The sequence below is a fragment of the Colobus angolensis genome, unplaced genomic scaffold, assembly GCF_000951035.1.
Source record: "Colobus angolensis palliatus isolate OR3802 unplaced genomic scaffold, Cang.pa_1.0 Scaffold102, whole genome shotgun sequence".
NCBI classification, from domain to species: Eukaryota; Metazoa; Chordata; class Mammalia; order Primates; family Cercopithecidae; genus Colobus; species Colobus angolensis.
The window spans coordinates 305885-325153 of NW_012111142.1; the positions used below are offsets into that span (position 1 = coordinate 305885).

At 40.1% G+C, this 19269-nt stretch overlaps 1 protein-coding gene across 4 annotated transcripts in view; it reads right to left on the reverse strand.

The window, feature by feature from the left end:
* Nucleotides 1–590: 590 nt before the first annotated feature.
* AK4 (adenylate kinase 4) overlaps nucleotides 591–19269 on the reverse strand; it is an 87391-nt gene continuing 68712 nt past the window's right edge. For 2 of the 4 annotated variants that reach the window (XM_011940752.1, XM_011940745.1), the window contains 3 exons: nucleotides 14196–14368; nucleotides 7904–8022; nucleotides 591–6701 (listed from right to left, as the gene is read on the reverse strand). In XM_011940752.1, coding sequence (XP_011796142.1) covers nucleotides 6587–6701; nucleotides 7904–8022; nucleotides 14196–14368 — 407 coding nt within the window. In that variant the 3' untranslated portion in view covers nucleotides 591–6586. Of the gene's footprint in view, nucleotides 6702–7899; nucleotides 8023–14195; nucleotides 14369–19269 lie in introns of all 4 variants that reach the window. The other 2 variants (XM_011940758.1, XM_011940768.1) reach the window with 2 other exon arrangements.

Consider the following 19269-nt stretch of genomic DNA (forward strand, 5'->3'; position numbering starts at 1 on the left):
CCTATGTCAGCTGGCTTCTGGCTGGGTTCAGCTAAGGGAAGCTGCCCCAGAGACAGAAGAGTGTGAGGCTGGAAAATGCCAGAGTATTTTTCCCCATCCCTCACTATCTCAGGGAGTTTCGCCTACAGCAGCTCTATTTTCTTCATGGTTCTAGCTCCCATGTGATAGACCTGCTATAGTTTCTGCTTCTGCTGAGTAATCCCAGATGCTACAATCTTAGAGTCATATAATCTGATCTAGTTTCCTAATGTGTAAAACAGGGAGAGAATCTGCTCACATTATCTAATTGTTTCAAGAAAAAAAAAAAAAAGATCCCTGGTTGTCTAGTGGTTAGGGGAAAAAAAACAAAAATTGTAAACAATAAAGTGCTGGACAAATAGGAATTTAAGGGTATACGAATAAGGCAATCTGGTGTAGCAGAAAAGAAAACAGGACTGGGGATAATAATTCTTGGTTCAGGATCTTGCTTTTCTGCAAATTGGAGACAACATCGTTGGTAATGTAGTAGTTGCAGAGTGGCATCAATGAAAGTATTTATGAAGTTTTATATTATCAAGTATAAAAAGCTATACAAACATTAAATGAATTCACTAGTTATAAGCAGAAAAAACTTTATTTCTATCAAATTCAAAAGTATGAACCTTCAAGCAAGATAATCAAAATAATCAATAATACAATTAACAGGATAGCATATACAGATCAGACTGGAGGTTTAGATACTTTGAAGCACATACACCAAAATTAAGAGGGCCAGCAACTGTCCCACCGAGGAAAAGCACTCTGACTCATCATAAACACACAACTTCTGGGAAACTTGAGCTGACATTTCACAGGACAGTAAACCAAAGAGACAGGTCGTCATTGGGTTACAGAACTGATGTGAGCTTGAGAGGGATCACAGTGAAATGCCATTGTAACTCAACAATTTCCCCAGAGATCTGTTCATCTCAAAAACAAGAATCTATAAAAATCAGTAGTACAAATTCTCATAAAACTAGAAAAGCCCTCTAAGCCCTAATATCCTTGGAGCTTACATAAAGACTGAGTTTTCATTTTTCTTCCCTTTACTCTTCTCTAAATTAAATACAAAATAGTTTGTTATTTAGGACATTTCTGGCTATATAGCCAAAGCTTTAAAATGAAGACAAGAAAGATTTTATAAAATGAATTAGACACATATCAACCCTAGGGGAGATCTTCAAGATGGTCTGCTTCTTTGAAAAGCTTTAAACAGGAAAGCTTTTATTTAAAGAATGACACTGTGTTTCCAGGAATAACCTAATTATTACCAGAGGAAGGTATCTATACAAGAGCTTTCACCCTTTAGAAGTGTTTTACTGCAGCTCTCTCTCTCTCTCTCTCTCTCTCTCTCTCACACACACACACAAAGACACACACACACAGATCAAATTGGGGAATTCCCTGAAGCATACAGATAATGGCATTTATTCTGGCAAAAACTGTGCATATTGTTACAAGAAAGATAAGGGATGACAAGTATGAACAATTATATTTCAACAGATGCAGGAAGCAGATATTTTTCACAGTTGAAATACGGCGTCTCAACATCTGGGGCTTGCACACTTCTCATTCAGAAACCAGACTGGGTCAGTTACATGTGGAAAGGAATAACTTACCACTAGACCACATTTCCATATTAAAAGAAGTCTCCATTACCAGGTTATTTTTTTTTTTTAAGACACCAAATAGATCAGGGAGTTACTAAAAATTGAAGGAAATAGTGAGAAAGCAAGTCTACTATGAACAGGACCTCACGTTATGAATTGCCTCTCTAGCAAAACCAATTGCAGAAAGGAAAGACACTGTTAAATGAAAGGCAATAAACGGAATTTTCAGGTGGACACAAATACCTCCTGAAATCCTGTAACCCAGCAGCGTACAGATGAGACACGCCCTCTGTAGATACAGTGTGCAACTACCAGTGTGACTCTGAGTACCCATTTTCTGTCTCTGCACCAAAGCACCAAAAACAAAGAATCCAGGCTGAAGCAAATATGTTGTTTTATCTGTTAAAGAGAACAGGGAGCTCAAACTGGGGAAAGGTATAAAAAAGGCCCTTTGAATTTCCTAACTAATCCCTATTGGTACATGAAAACCAATTTAAATAAACAGGATTATTTCCATTTATAATACAAGGAGGCAAGTTGAGATTATTACATAGGTAATTGATGAGGATTTGATTAGCCAATGCATGTAATGTACCTAACATGGAGTAAACAGACAGTACCTAGTGCCTACAGCTGAACACATTTGGAAATATGCAGTATTTATTATTTGAGCAAAGACCTCCAGCAGGCTTCAATTCTTTGGACAAAAAGCTAATGTCAAATACTGAACTCAGGTTCCAGTGAACTAAACTTTATAAAAGCACTATTTATGGGTTTGTGCAGGCATTTTTCTAAAGTTATCCGGTCTCAACATCTTAACTAGCAGGAAAAGCCACAGCGGCCCCTCCCTCCAAGAATCCTTCCTCATTCATGGCTGTTCTTACCTTTCTCCTTCCCTACCAAAGAGATGGGCACACCTAGGGTAACAATGGAGCTCATGTGAGCTTGGCTGCTGGAGGGCAGCAGGGGAGTGATCCCTGGGGAAGGACAAGACAGGAAGTGAATCTCCCCTGGTTACTGCCTCAACTGTTGCACAACAAGCAGATGGTGGGCAAAGGTTTGGATGTGGCACTCAGAGGCATGTTAATGTGTAATGGAATACAGAGACATTAGTACAAAAGTCAGGAGCTAACCTGTGTTCGATGCTTCATCATCACTTGTTTATCTCCCAGCATTTTAAGGATTACTTTATCAAGACCTTGTTTGGAGTGGGAGTCAGGGGGTGATTTGTTCTAATCTCAGGAAGGAAAAGTGAACAGGGTCTGGATAGCTCCAAGGAGCTCAAAAGCCTATGTGTGGGCACCATGGCTAGGGATGGTTCAAGGACAAAGGTCACTTCTGAGGCACAACCCAATGGACACCGAAAGGGTAGTTATGGGATATGAGCTTGCTTCCTTCATAGTTTAGCCTGGGCCCAAGCCCAACCTACTCTGACAGTCGTTTATTCTATTCATAAAGGAGGTCTTATGCAGGAAAACTAAGACTCTCTTCTAGCAGCTTTCTTTGCTTAAGCAAAGAAAAAAAAAAAAGGAACGTCATAAAAAGGTGAACATCACTTTGGTGAGCTCTGCAATTTTTTATTTTTTTTAAGAGACAGGGTCTCGCTGTGTTGCCCAGACTTGAGTGCAGAGGTGCAATCATAGCTCACTGCAGCCTCGAACTCCTAGGATCAAGCAATCCTCCTGCCTCAGTCTCCTGAGTAACTAGGCCCACAAGTGTACACCACCATGCCTGGCTAATTTTTTATTTTTCTGTAGAGATGGAGTCTTGTGATATTGCCCAGCCTGGTCTTGAACTTTTGGCCTCTGACAATCTTCTCATCAAGGATTCCCAAAGCATTGTGACTACAGGCATGGACTAGCTCCACCATGCCTAGAGTAGCTCTATTATTCTTGATGTGAGGCCATAAGCAGAACCAAGTAGACTCAAGGCCCTTGGTTGCTTGGACACAAGTAGCTATTAATAACATCCAGGAACAAGCTCAGTCTTCTGAGTCAGGAAAACCTGAGCTGGAGTTCCAGCTACACTGGTCACCAGCAACAGAAGCCTGGGCAAGATGCTTCATATCCCTGGGACCCGTCTTCTTTGTTTATCAACGTGAAATCATGACTACTTCATAGGATGCTAGAAAGATTAAATGAGATGTTTACAAAGGTCCTAAAACCGCACATTTCACTCAGTAGGTTTTCAATAAACAGTATCTATCTTAAGTCTGCATTAGTGTTGGAGAGTATTAAATATAGCAGCCTTTCCAAGTTCTAAGTCAGTAAGAAGCCTGTTAGGATAATGGAAGCAAACTGAACTAAGAGCTGGGTAGAATGACAGAATGCAAGGTCAGGTTGGCATCTTAGAAACCATCTGAACCACTCTCTTTGCTTAAAGGTGAAGGAACAGCCATGTGTGGCAACAGAAAAAAAAAAAAAAAGATGTCCCTTTAATTTTACTTTTGCCAAAACATTTTCAAGATAACTTTAATTTTTACAAAATCATTTAAGGGAAAACTAGTGAGTTTGTTGAAGAAAACCAGAAATAGATTTTTTAAAAGCCACTGACCACGAAATAAGCATTATGTTTCTAAGACCATGAAAAAGGTATTTGTCTCTTTTTGGTCTCAGCTAGCGAGGGAGGTGAGACCAAACTGCTCAACTGCTGGACAATCTCAGCAAACACACCCACTGTTGAGACTTAAGAGTGACTCAGTGTTGGCTAGAATTGTCCATTTAGCTGGAGGGGAAGAGGAAGGGAAGGACGGATGGAGGAGTGAAGTATGGAAGCAGGGATCAGGCCACTTCCCAAACCTCTCCCAAACTCCAAAAGCAATAATCACATTGGAGGGTCAGCTAAACACAAAGGGAAGTGAAGAAAGAAGTTTGAAGATTTTCCTGTTTCCAAAAAAGCATAGACTTTTCTCTTTTTAGTATTTTACAGAATAACTTTCTACATTTCCTATTTTGTGGGAATTTTATCTATAGCAGAACTACTCTAAGTTGTGCAATTTTCCGCGTATCAGACTTATTTTTCTCTATACCTGGTTCCCTAGCAAACCTGAGCTTTATCTACATATCTGATATGCACCCCATCTCCACAGCTGGCATTCAATTGCAACTCTACATTCTAAAGTGCTCAGAGTCAATATAATGCACTGACAATTCACAGACCTGACTGGGCATTTTCACTGCATAAATCTAAAAAATAAACAATCTCATTATGTTTGAGAGGATGGATGGGGAGAAGACTGGTCTATATTTCCACTAAGGTAGCCAAAAAATAATCACATGAAGGGACAATGGGAGAGGAGCTGGCAAGAGTTTGGGCAGTACTTAGAAGGAAGATACATTCGTTATCACACAGATGACATACGGCAGTGAACTGACAGAGCATTCACTGGGACATCTTCAGAAAGTAAGTAATGTGTTTCAACACCACTAAAGTGTTACAATAGGCTTCTTTTCTTCTCACCAGTATGAAAAGTTAGACAGGAGTCACTCCCAGGAATAGTAAAGGATACTCGCTGGGGACAGTCATGATGCATGAGGAAGGGATACATACTTTTAAGGCAGCAGGAATAAATTTCATCATCCTTCCCAGAGGATAGGAAGAATTATTCAAGGTGGCCACCAAGTCTGGAAACCAGGCAAATCTTTTAACAAATGGTTTATTGATACTATGTTATAATGAATGACAACATATTAGTATCTAATTCTAGACTTTATGGCCACCCCACAGGATGAATCTTTGGAACAGAAAAAATAAAGATTTTGTTTTCCCATAATCATAAAGCTGTTATACTCAGTCTAAGCACAGCTAGTACAACATTCTGCTCAACCCCACAGGCTCCACTCCCTTTACCACCTATTTATAATATGTTTGGGTCACTCACAGGAGTGAAACACTGTCAGCATCAATAGTTAGCAGCACTTTCAAAATACATTTTATTGTACTGAATAGAAACCGTAACTATTCAATTAGTCCAGTAATTCCAAACGGTCTTATTACTTCTATACATAAGATGTGATCTTACAACATTTATGTAGCTAAATACTTAATACTTCCCATGCTTTTTGAGGATTCCCAAAAGACTTTAGGGGGTTCCCAAGACTTTTAGGGGGTTAATTTTTTTTCACAATAATAGAAAGGAACAGTGTCAATCCATGAGAGTCAGACCAGCAGTTTAATAACATCCTCTTCATAGCTCAGTTCCCGGTGCATACAGAAATTCAATACAGCCCCATCACTCTCAGTTCTTAGAAGAATTTGAGAGGGATAAGAGCAATAACTATCAGTTTTGTTTAACAGCCTAAGAGTGAAAATAGATGTCAAAAAAAAAAAAAAAAAAGCCAAATTCTTTCATCCCAGGATGTCTGAAAAGGAGAGACTCCATGGAGTGCGGATACAGAAAAGGAGTTATTCCTACCGGAAAAAAATGAACTGTGGACACAGTCACTCAAGACCAGAGAAACAACCACCGTGAGTAAGTAGCTTCAATTTCACTGTTACCAGGGGTGTACACACCAGAAAGCCTGGGACAAAGTCTGGGCTAGAGTCCTTAGGATTCATTCTCAGGCTTCCTCATGCTGTGGTTCAACAGCCTTTGTGGGGATGGGGAGAACCAGAAACTATCACCATTGTGTAAAAAAGAATACCACAGCAACAGCTGTCAAAAACCAGTTGGAGCTGAAGTTACACACCACATGAAATCCACACTGTACTTGCTTTCTTGTGAAGGGCTTGAGACATGTGCAGAGACACCTTAAACATGTGGTGACCTTCCTTTTGAAAGGCAGAGGAGGGCCTCTTATGAACTCTTTCTACTCATTTGTTTTCCTATCAGTTCACCATTTCAACTAGAAAAGATGCTGCAGGCTACCTCAGCTAGCTTCTAATTTGGACACAGCACCAATACTACACACACAATTGAATGAATGACCACATCTTCCTGGTTCTTCCATTGGGCAGGGTCAATATGCTTCTTTGGACTGAATAGGTGTGATCTTGTTCGAGAAAAGTGTGTAAACGTAGGGCCAGATTTTGTTCGTCTCCGTCCCGGAAAATTGGTGGAGCACTCCTCGGCTCCTGAAAAACAAAGTCCAACATACAATGGCTTTTTAGGCTTCTTCTCCACATACTAGTGCAGAAGATCCTATAGATATAAAACAAGCATGATCTTATGGTCTATATCATATATCACACTAAGTGCTAAAACAGCCCCTTTCAAAGGTATCAACATCTCCACTGGGTGTACCTAAATAAGGTCATAGCTTTTGCAATTCTGGTATGCTTGTCATGATGCCACCTTTTTTCTCCCCTTTAAAACATATCAAAGAATAGCATTATAGGGGCCATTCCAAATGTGCCTCAATATGTAATTTGCAAAAGCAAACCACTGAAAAGCTTTGGTATATCAAAACCCTTATTACTTAATGAATCATGGAACACATGATTGCTGTATCATAATAATATGATCATAAAACTCTCATCTAAAGGTTTGCTAAATTTTCTGGGGACTACAAGGCCAGAAAGTGATTGTAACAGAGAGCATAAACTGCTGTTTTGAATGCACTCAGCATAGAGATTTGACTTGCATGTTATTTAAAAAATGTAAATATGTTGCCAATATGAAAATTGAGACTCCCCCCAAAACACACACAAAGTCAGACTTCTGCTCTTCCTGAAAAATGGGAATCATTGGCCTGTGTGCCCTAGAATGCTAACTGGCTGGAGCAGCCACCCTGTCCAGTTCAACTGTCATTCAACTGCCTAGCTTGACACATCCCTCACCATGTTTGAGACTCATTTCCAATACCTGCCCTAGCCCCTGCAGCCATTTCAATTTTGAATCTCTGCTTTATGGTTTTAGCCTTTCTTTGTTAAACTCCCTACAGACACTTCAAGAAGGGACACACCAAAAGTCTCTTCTAATCTTCTATCCAAACCAGATATTTGTATGTGGGAGTATCAACATATGTGGGACCACTATCTCAGTCACTTAAAATTTTAAGAAAATGAAAATAAATCTCAATGTTGTTTTACATCCAGAACAGATAGAGCTGATCAGGTTTGGGGTCCTTATGTTCTAACAGTTTCAGGATAAAAGTACAGAAACTTATATTTCATGTACAGCTCCAGCATTTCATCTGACTGCTGGGAAGGTTTTGGGTCGTTAGTGTTTATCTGTCTTAAAGAAACACTACTCTGCCTCAGCCCAGTGTTCTTCCCAGCAGGCTCCACACCTTTCCAGTCTGTCCTTTGTCATGAAAATATCGAAGCACACTCACTTGTATAATTCAATGACTGGCTTTGCCACGTCTTTGTACTGTCTTAGCCTGGCAGCAACTGCTTCAGGTTTATCATCCTCCTGCTGGACTAATGGCTCACCAGTGACGTCATCAATACCCTACAAATACCAAAGAAAACAATTAATATAGACAGCAGTTGGGCCATTTCATAGGTAAAAACTTTTCTGTGCAAAACCGTGTATTCACCTTTGACACCTACCACATGAAGAATTAGGCCTTGGTGACAGTGTTAATTGTAAGAGTAGTAGAAAAAGAAATAGCACATTTAACAGTATGGTAACCTTATTTCCTGGGAGCTGACATTAAATCTTTATTAACAGTTCAGATCTTTTCAAACATGTTCCAGTGCTGTTGATAAATGCTACTTTCAATTCAGCCTAAAATTCCATGCAACCTCCCCCAACAACAAACCTTTAGACAATGTCATCTTGGTTCTCTAAATATCCCTAAAACTACCTTGTCTTCTAAAATAAAGCCTGAGTTCTCAATGCAGAAAACAAAATCTCAAAAAACCAACTTGGTTTACTTAGGAAAACTAATCTAGGAGAATACAGTTCAGTACCATCTTTGCCAGCTTTCCAATTCTATCCTGGAGCTTCTATGAAATTTCCCTTATTCAGGTTATTTTACTAAATCAAATAACGACATACACTGTAGGAACATACAAAAGGAAAAAAAAAAAAAAACTGAAGTGACTGTGTCCTCACCTAAATTATATTACTCAAAAGGGAAGCTGGTGTTGATTTGTTAAACCCTTTATTTTAGCTTTTCTTATGTGTTGCTGCTTTCTCAATGTAAAATAAAAAATATGCCTTAACTGCTAGTTCTGATTAATACAGGTTTTATTTTATTTATTCATTTATTTATTTAGTTAGTTTTTGAGATGGAGTCTCACTCTGCTGTCCAGTCTGGAGTGCAATGGCTCTATCTCGGCTCACTGCAACCTCTGCCTCCTGGGTTCAAGTGATTCTCCTGTCTCAGCCTCCCGAGTAGGTGGGATTACAGGCGCCTGCCACCATGCCCAGTTAATCTTTGTATTTTTAGTAGAGACAGGGTTTCACCACGTTGGTCAGGCTGGTCTTGAACTCCTGACCTGAGGTGATCCACCCGCCTCGGCCTCCCAAAGTGCTGGGATTACAGGCATGAGCCATTGCACCTGGCTGGTCTTATGTATTTGATTTGGAAATGTATATGATTTTCTGCAGTGTGTTTGTCTAATTATTTTGCTAGCTTTCTATTCTCCCCAAAAAAATCTCATGAAGCACATTATAATAAAGTTATCGCTAACATCATACATAGGGTTAAATATTGAACACACTATAAATTTGGGAAAAAAGGCAGGAACTCCCCACTCTCATCATATGTAACAACATTTATCAGTTGGGTGGGGCACAGTGGCTCATGCCTATAATCTCAGCACTTTGGGAGGCCAAGATGGGTGGCTCACTTAAGGTCAGGAGTTCAAGACCAGTCTGGCCAACAAGGCAAAACCCCGTCTCTACTAAAAATACAATTAGCTGGGCGTGGTGGTGGGTGCCTGTAATTCCAGCTACTCAAGAGTCTGAGGCAGTAGAATCGTTTGAACCCAGGAGGTGGAGGCTGCAGTGAAATCATGTCACTGCACTCCAGCCTGGGTGACAGAGCAAGACTCTGTCTCAAAAAAAAAATTTTTTTTTAATAAAAAGAAATGACATTTATTTTAGTGAAACTCTTAACCACAAAAATTAAGGAAAAGAGAAATAGAAGGCATGAATTACAGTATTTTTTAAAATGACATATTTAAAGGTGTATTAAAATAGGAATTATTAAATTACCCATGACAATCAGGGACAAACATTCTGAGAATGGAAAAATTATAATTTTAAAAAAAAAAAAACCTTGATTTTCAATTTGTTTTAATCTCCCCAGGAATCATAGCTCCTTACAAATTGCAGAATGGACACGTTTTGAATTTTGCCTCCCATGTCCATGACTATTACTTACCAGGGCAGATAGTCACAAGAAATAAATCTGTCAGAAGGTAGGCCAGAACAGAACCGAGAGGCACAGGCAACTCAACCGGATAATCAGGAACTGGCTATAAATTTGAAATGCACTAAAATTCCATTACAGCTCAGGGCCTCGGGTATATGACTTATTCTTATGATTTATGAGTGAGCCATGTAATTATCACATGTGTATTCCATGGTTGTTAACCCAAGATGACAGGAGAGACGGGGATGGGAGAAGGCTGTATATTACCTCTACTGCCACATTCTTTATTTTACTTACAGTCACAAGGCTCAGAAAGTCATTTCCAGAATTTCAGAGCATCAGCAAATACAACCCTGTTTCCAGAAAGCAGAATGATGCTAGAGCAATGGCGCCCCTCCTTCCCAGGGAACCCGGCCACCACTGACATAGGAGTTAAGAAGAAATCACTTAGGCAGCTAGTAAGGGGATGACAGTCCTCAGTAAGGCTTTTCTCTTTAATGAAAAGCAACCCAAATCATTTTCTAACAAAGAGCAGCCTGTAAAGTCCAGCTGCAGACATAGACAAGCAAGCTGGGAGCTTGCACGTGAGAATGCTGGCAGCAACAACCGACTAGACGTGTTCAAGATGGCGGCTCCATCTTCCCTTCTCTTTGTCAGCCCGCGTACAGTAAGAAGCAGACAAGAGGCGGCAGGCCAGGGAGAGTTCATTTGCATAATAAGATTAGGGTGGGGCCACCAGCCTTCCCTGAGCACTATATAAACGTCGTGCCTGATCCAACCAATCTGTGAGCCCTATGTAAATCAGACACCATCTCCTCACCCTGGACTATAAAATCCAGGGTATCCACCACCAGCTGGTCTTTTCCACTTGGAGCGCACTCTGTCTCCAGAGAGACAGCCGTTTTTCTTTCTCTTCTCTTCTGCCTATTGTAAACCTCCACTCCTAAACTCCTTGTGTCGGTGTCCTAAATTTTCCTGGCGCCAGATGACGAACCCCAGGATATATACCCCAGACAACATAGCCACTTCACCACAGCTGGGAGAGTTGATCTAGGTTAGCACTTTCACTAAGGTCTTCAAAAGCAGCATGGTAATTGCAGATGTTCTTTGAGAGAAACCCAGGCTTTGAAAAGCAACTCAGTGGTAAGGCTTTTCAAATTTTATGAGAATCTCTGCATCAGTAGGTCTGGACAAAGCCAAAATGTAAAGCATCTGTGTTGGACTTCAGTGTTCCCATCTGTATTGTCAGAACTCCTTTTTTACTCCCACCCATTTTTCCCCCATCATAGCTTCTTGAGACAGATATCAGGAAGGGATCTAATAAAATAATTACAGAACTTTTGCCTTTTTTGGAGGTGGGAGGCCAGGTCATACTCTGTCACCTAGGCTGAAGGGCAGTGGCACAATCACAGCTCACTATAGCCTTGACCTCCCAGACCAATAGGCCTGGCCCACTTTTACATTTTTAAAAGACTTCAAAAGGAGTGCTTAACTCAAGTGGAAAAGTCTCATTGGGACTTTACTGACACAATGGCACCCAGGAGCTGGGAAGCCATTCTTAGCCCCTTGAAGTAATTTTCTATAGTAATTACTGACTCCATCTATATTCAAGTGTAATGTTTCCATAAAGATTAACCTAGTAAGACACAATGCCATGTATTCCACATTTGAATGATAACAAGTAACACTACCTACCACCGAAAACTGGAGTTCACTATTATTAAGACAACTCAATCTGTCTTTATCAGATAAATAGTCTTTATCATAAAGATAAACCAAAGAGGCCGGGTGGCTCAAGCCTGTAATCCCAGCACTTTGGGTGGCCGAGACGGGCGGATCACGAGGTCAGGAGATCGAGACCATCCTGGCTAACACGGTGAAACCCCGTCTCTACTAAAAATACAAAAAAAAAAACTAGCCGGGCGAGGTGGTGGGCGCCTGTAGTCCCAGCTACTCTGGAGGCTGAGGCAGGAGAATGGCGTAAACCCGGGAGGTGGAGCTTGCAGTGAGCTGAGATCCGGCCACTGAACTCCAGCCCGGGGGACAGAGCAAGACTTCGTCTCCAAAAAAAAATAAAAATAAAAAATAAACCAAAGAGTCTTTATCAGAAAGAACAATAATTATTTAAGTAAATTTGTTAAAATATCTGTATGCATATACCTTTACACATGTCTAATTTGAGCTAACTGTATCAATGTTATACTTTGAGACTTTTATAGATAATCTTTTTATTCCTTTAGCCTTCACTAGTCACTTAACCACCTGCCCACTCTGCACATCAACTATGATTCCTTTCCCTCATCCAGTTCCAGCCCAGGATACAGCCCTCGTGACTTTCTCCCTGATCTTATAAAGCTAGAGATCACACACTCAACACACACCAACAGATATACACATAAAGAGGTGTAGTCACTGTTTTACAAAAATGGGATCTGTTTGTACTTCTCATTGAAAAATACTTTCAGGGCCGTGCGCGGTGGCTCACACCTGTCATCCCAGCACTTTGGGAGGCCAAGGCAGGTAGATCACGTGAGGTCAGGGGTTCGAGACCAGTCTGGTCAGCATGGTGAAACCCCGTCTCTACTAAAAATACAAAAACTAGCCAGGCATGGTGGCATATGCCTGTAATCCCGGCTACTCGGGAGGCTGAGGCAGAAGAATCACTTGAACCCAGGAGGCAGAGGCTGCAGTGAGCCGAGATCACACCACTGCACTCCAGCCTAGGTGATGGAGTAAGACTCCATCTCAAAAAAGAAAAGAAAAAAACTTTCAGAAGATTTCTCCATGTCAAAAAACTATAATGCTTACCTAGTAGAATGGCTGAAATCTAAAACACTGACTACACTAAATACTGGTGACAATGTGCAGAAATAGAAACATTTATTGCTGGTGGAAATGCAAAATCAAATAACCAGTCTGGAAGACAATTTGCCAGTTTCTCACAAAGCTAAATATATACTTACAATCCAGCAATTACACTCCTTGGTCTTTACTAAAAATAGGTGAAAACTTACATTTGCACAAAACTCTGCACATGAATATTTGGAGCAACTTTATTCATAAATGCCAAGACATGGAACCAAGATGTTCTTCAAAATGAGTAAACTGTGGTACATCCATACAATGGAACATTATTCACTTACAAAAATAAATCAGCTACCAAGCCTCCAAAAAACACAGAATGTGTAATGCATATCACTAAGTGAAAGGAGCAAGTCTGACAAGCAGACATACTATATGATTCCAATGATATGACATACTATAGAAGGCAAAATTATAAGGACAGCAAAAAGATCTGTAGTTTTCAGAAGTTTGGGGAAAATCAGGGAGGAATTTAATAGGTAGGGCACAGGAGATATTATAAGACCATGAAGCGATTCTGTATAAGGCAGTAATGATGGACAAATGTCATGTCATTGTGCATTTGTCAAAATCCGGATTATAAAAGAGAAAATGAGAATGCCAACGCAAACTATGAATTTTAGTTAATAACTTTTCTATTATTAGTTTATTAACTGTAACAAATGTACCACACTAATGCAAAATGCTAATAATGGAGAAGCGTGGGTGAGGGAGGGGATTTTCCATTTAATTTTTATGTAAACCTAAAGCTTATCTAAAAATACGGTGTATTAAGTTTTAAGTAGTGCTAATTCATTCTTTTTACTGACTATATTATATTCCAAGATGGTGTAAATATTCTCCAATTCATTTAACCATTCCCCTAAAGATGAACATTCATTTGCTTTTTTGAGATTTTTTTGGTTTTGTTTTTTGGCCACTACAGCAACATTGAAACAAACATCAATGTATACATGACCTAATCTACTAATGCTTCCATTTCCACAGCTATTCTCCTAAAAGTAGCCTGAATTAAATATTTACTTAAAATTCTTAATGTACATTGCTATGTTGCTTTAAAAAGAGGCTAGAAATACTTTAGCTAACAAAAATGAGAGTACTATTTTCCCCAGATCCCACCAGCAATAGACTTTATTTTTTAAATAAAATAAATATATAATTATATACATTATATACATATATTTATCAGTAATAAATATAAAATTAAAAATTTTATATTTTGATTTTGCCAGTCTAATGGATCCAAAGTGATATCCTATTTAAATACTTAAATGTCCCTTCCCTGACTACTACATTTGAACATTCAAAAAATGTTTTTTAGTCATGTAGATTTATTCTTTTTTGAAAGGTCTACTCATATCCTTTTCTCCACTTTTCAATGGAAATTGTTTGTCTTTTTCTTGTCGGGTTGTGAAAGCACTTTGTATATTCTTACATGTACATGAGGTGGATTGAAGTCCAGGTTATATACCCTTCCGCTAGGAGGGTGAATCCAACGGCGGCTGAGACGATCTTTAAGTGTTTCAAATGGAATGTTCAAACTGATCACTAGATCCACTTCACAGATTTTGTCCAGGGCTTCGGCTTGTCCTAATGTCCTAGGAAAACCTAAATGCCAAAAATAATACAAGTCAAATGTGCAAGATATTGCCCAATTCCAATTAGTTCTTGAAACATTTTCAGTGACAGAATTAAATCTACATACACCATTCTAAAAGGAGCTTTACACTATCTGGTGATGGGATAATTTGCATCCCAAACCTTAGCACCACATAATAAACCCATGTCACAAACCTGCACATGTATCTTCTGAATCTAAAAGTTGAAATTATTTTTTAAAAAAGAGCTTTAACCAAGAACGTCTATCTCCATAAATGTAATATTAAAATAAAATATGCTATTCTATAACCTAGCTTCTGCATGTGGAAGACTCAAAGATTAAGGAATCACATGATAAAAATTTAAAATGCGCTAAACTAAAAATCACTAAACCCGTCCTGGCTCTAGTCCTTTCTCTGCTCTTAAGTACCTGTGTGACCGCAGGCAAGTTACATCACCTTCATTTCCACTTCTGTTAAAGAAGTGAAGGGAAAATATCATATCTTATAACCTAGCCGTTTGTGAGTAGGTTCTTAGGTTAGCAAAACTAACTATATACATTTATTTTAGAGTCTAAATCAATGAAAGTATGATCCTCCACCCCAACCTTCACCTGAGTCTGCACTTTAACCAAAGTAGGCAATCTGATTAATAACATGGTGACTATCATAAATACTGTATTGTATGCTTGAAATGTGCTGAGAGCTGATTTTAAGGATTCTCGCCATACACATAAGAAATCACACCTATATGAGGTGATGGATATGTTAATTATTAAACCTGACTGTGGTAATCATGTCACACTGTATGTATCAAAGCATCACGTTGTACACCTTAAATATATACACTTATTTGTCAAGTATACTGTGATAAAGCTGGAAAAAATTTTAAATTGTTTTAAGTCTATTTAAAAGATTTTAAAGGGAACTAGAGTTTTTAAATCTATTGGGATACTGTAAAACTTATTCTTCCTACTTTTCTAAATGTGTGGAAATAACAAAATTTTGGCTCATGGGCATCTCTTCCTTTTCTGATTTAAGTATAAGCTCTGGGTGACCTCAGGAGTTAGGTCATATGACCCCAAATTACACTTCTCTTCAGAGACTGACCTCTTTAAATGTAACTCCAGGTTTGGCTCGGGTGGGGCTGCATAGTGGTTAACTTTTTCCTAAATAAATCACTCCAGTTTATCTGCTCTGACAAAAATCTTGCTGGATCTAATATTACTTTTTAAAAAATGTCTTTATATCCTAGTTAGGTAAAAGAACCAGGTGGATGAAGAGCTGAAAGTATAATAAAAGATGGAATATCCAGAAGAGAAACTTTAAATCCATTCAGATAAGAATACCAGCCCATCTCTACCCTTCCAAATTGGAAGTATCAAGATGACAACTTAAAAATGGGTATTCATGGCCCTGTAGCACTTACAATTCAAAGAACTCCTTTCCTTACTGTAGAAAGTTGGTGGCTCAAACATGAATGTGCAGCACTGCATTGAAACCCCTAAGTCTGTGTGAATGCCAAGCTGATTTCTGAGTGCTCACTGAATTGAATGCGACAAAATCCACCCACACTACTGCTTCAGATACCTATTGCTTGTAAACTCTCCAATATTCTCTCCAAAGCCTTCCTTACTGCCTATGAGCCATCCACATAAAATCCCCCCTCAATGACTGTCAGGTTCGGCCTTTCCCTGGACAACCCACTCTTCACTAAAATGTCAAGATGACAATTGAAATAAAAAGTTGCCTGCAAGGCCAGGCACAGTTGCTCACGCCTGTAATCTCAACACTTTAGGAGGCCAAGGCAGTGGGATCACCTGAGGTCAGGAATTCAAGGCCGGCCTGGGCAATGTAGAGAGAACGCATCTCTACCAAAAATAAAAATTTAAAAAGTAGCTGTTACTGGTGATGCACACCTGTAGTCCCAGGTACTTGGGAAGCTGAGGTGGGACGATCACTTGAGCCCACGGAGTTCAAGGCTGCAGTGAGCTACAATCACACTACTGCACTCCAACCTGGGTGACAGAGTGAGATAGTAAGCTCCTGTCTCAAAAAAAAAAGAATAAAAGAAAGAAAAGAAGATAGAGAAACAGAGAGAAAGAGAAAGAAAAAGGAAAGAAAGGTACCTACAGCCCAAACAACCTCAAGATCATCTATAAATTCTTTCCCCCAAACCTCTGCTGCATCAATGAAAATCATTTTCTAAAGCAGTGGCTTCCAAAGTTATCTTCATTGGAGTACAGAAAGAAAATATTTGAACGTTGGGGAAGGGGGAGGCTCGTTCTTTTAAAAGAATGTCGTATTAGTGGACGGGCATGATGGCTCATGCCTGTAATCCCAGCACTTTGGGAAGCCCAGGCTGGTGGATCACTTGGGGCCAGGAGAGTTTGGACCAGCCTGGTCAACATGGCAAAACTGCATGCCTACTAAAAATACAAAAATCAGCCAGGCATAGTGGCACATGCCTGTAATCCCAGCTACTAGGGAGGCTGGGGCACGAGAATTGCTTGAACCTGGGAGGCAGAAGTTGCAGTGAGCTGAGTTCGTACCAGCCTGGGTGACAGAGTAAGACTGTCGGGGAAAAAAAAAAAGGTATCACATTAGTGAAATTGCATGGGTAAATAATTTATACATAATTATCCATATATTGAAGATGTAAATTCAACATTTTCACTGATAAATGTAAACAAAGAATTTTAGAGATCCCTCTTGTAAAGACCTGAAATCTTAGCGACAGTCCCTGCCTTGTGTTCTAGCATCTGTGACCTTGACAAGAAAAGTCTTTATATCCTTCAGATAGAGGTTGAGAGCTTGGGGTGGGGTAGGGGGTTGGGGTGGGGGCTGGCGGGCAGTAATCACTAGAAAAGAATAGGAAGCTCTGAAAGATAATGTAACATTAGTTTCTCCAACAAATAAAAACTCAAATCTTATTGGCTAGTTTCCTTGTCTAATGAGGGTACAAGCCAGTCTGCTCAGCTGAGCTCTGGAGCCCTCTGGAGGAGTAAAATGCAAAGTGTACAAGATAGGTTGAACTCAGCAAGACAAATTTCAAAAACATGTTGGATAGCACCTGCTACCTACTGGACTCTCACATTCAGACCTGCTAATGACCACAGATGATAATGAATTTCCAGTGGTTTAGACTACAAGCAACAGGTACCTGAAGCTGGTTTAGAAGGAACAACTATAGAAATAAACCATTCCACAACTTCAAGCATTCTCCATTTGATGAGACATATCAAAATCATCAAGGAAGACTCAAAAGAAAAAATCAGGGCCGAGTGCGGTGGCTCAGGCCTGTAATCCCAGCATTTTGGGAGGCCAAGGCAGGTGGATGACCTGAGGTCAAGAGATCAAGACCATCCTGGCCAACTTGGTGAAACCCCGTCTCTACTAAAAATACAAAACTTAGCTGGGCATGGGCAGGCACCTGTAATCCCAGCTAATCAGGAGGCTAAGGCAGGAGAATCACTGAAACCCGGGAGGCAGAGGTTGCAGTGAGCCGAGATCGCACCACTGCACTCCAGCCTGGTGACAGAGCAAGACTCTGCCTCAAAAAGAAAAGAAAAGAAAAAAATCAGTGATGATGGATGCTCAGATCCTGTCCCAGACTTCCTAGAGTAGAACATCTAGGAGTGAGAGCAGGACTTGGGTATTTCTAATATTTACCCCTGATTCATGACAAACCACCAAACTTCTCAGTGACATCAACAGTGCAAGTATAATACTAAACCCTCATCCGCCCCATTTTTCTGTCAGGCTTAACTCTACTTCTAAGCAGGTAACAAACCACTTTGAAGAACAAGTTGCCTCTATCTCATTTCATCAGAAGACAGCTGGGAAGGAAAGTCCCAAACACATGCAAATCTTTCCAGATTTACGAAGTCCCTAACTTAGTCACCTGTTTGAGCAGTTCTTCTCCAGAGGTGCTCATGTACTTGTCCAGTATCTTACCTCTAAGGAAAGTGGTGGCAGGGGAGCAAGCACGGTATATTAGTAAGAACAATGTACCAGACACAAGTCAAAGATCTGGGTGCCACTATTTCAAAAGTGAGGAGAAGCAGCCTTAAGGTAGACACTCTCAGGACTCAATATAACACATTAGGCATAAGCACACGCTTTGAAAACAGACACACCTGGATTTAATCCGTAGATTTAACTCTACCTGGAATCAGACACACCTGGATTTAATCCCTGGCCTTTACCTAGCCATAACTATGAGAACTTTGGCAAGTTTCATATACTCTCGGATCCTTAGTTTCCTCAGATATGAAAAAAGGGGCCGGGCACAGTGGCTCATGCCTGTAAGCCTAGCACTCTGGGAGGTCAAGAAGGATGGATCCCTTGAGGTCAGGAGTTCAAGACCAGCCTGGCCAATATGGCGAAACCCCATCTCTACTAAAAATACAAAAATAAGCCAGGCATGGTGGCCCACGCCTGTAATCCCAGCTACTCAGGAGGCTGAGGCAAGAGAATCGCTTGAACTCGGAGGTAGAGGTTGTAGTGAGCTGAGATCGTGCCACTACACTCCAGCCTGGGCGACAGAGAGGGACTCCATCTCAAAACAAACAAACAAACCACCAGCACCACAAAAAAAAAAAAAACAAGGGCACATTAATTTGCTAGGGCTACCACAGACTGGGTGGCTTAAACAATCCTGGAGGCTGTAAATCCAAGACCAAAGTATCAGCAGGGTTTGTTCCTTCAGAGGCCTCTAACTGATTCATAGATGGCGGTCTCTCCTGCTGCCTTCACATGGTCTTCACTCTATGTATCCATGTCCAAATGTCCTTTTCTTATAAGGACACCAGTCAGATTGGATTGGGGCCCACTCTAATGACCTCATTTTAACTTAATCACCTCATTACAGATCTTATCTCTAAATATAGTCACAATCTGAGGTATTGC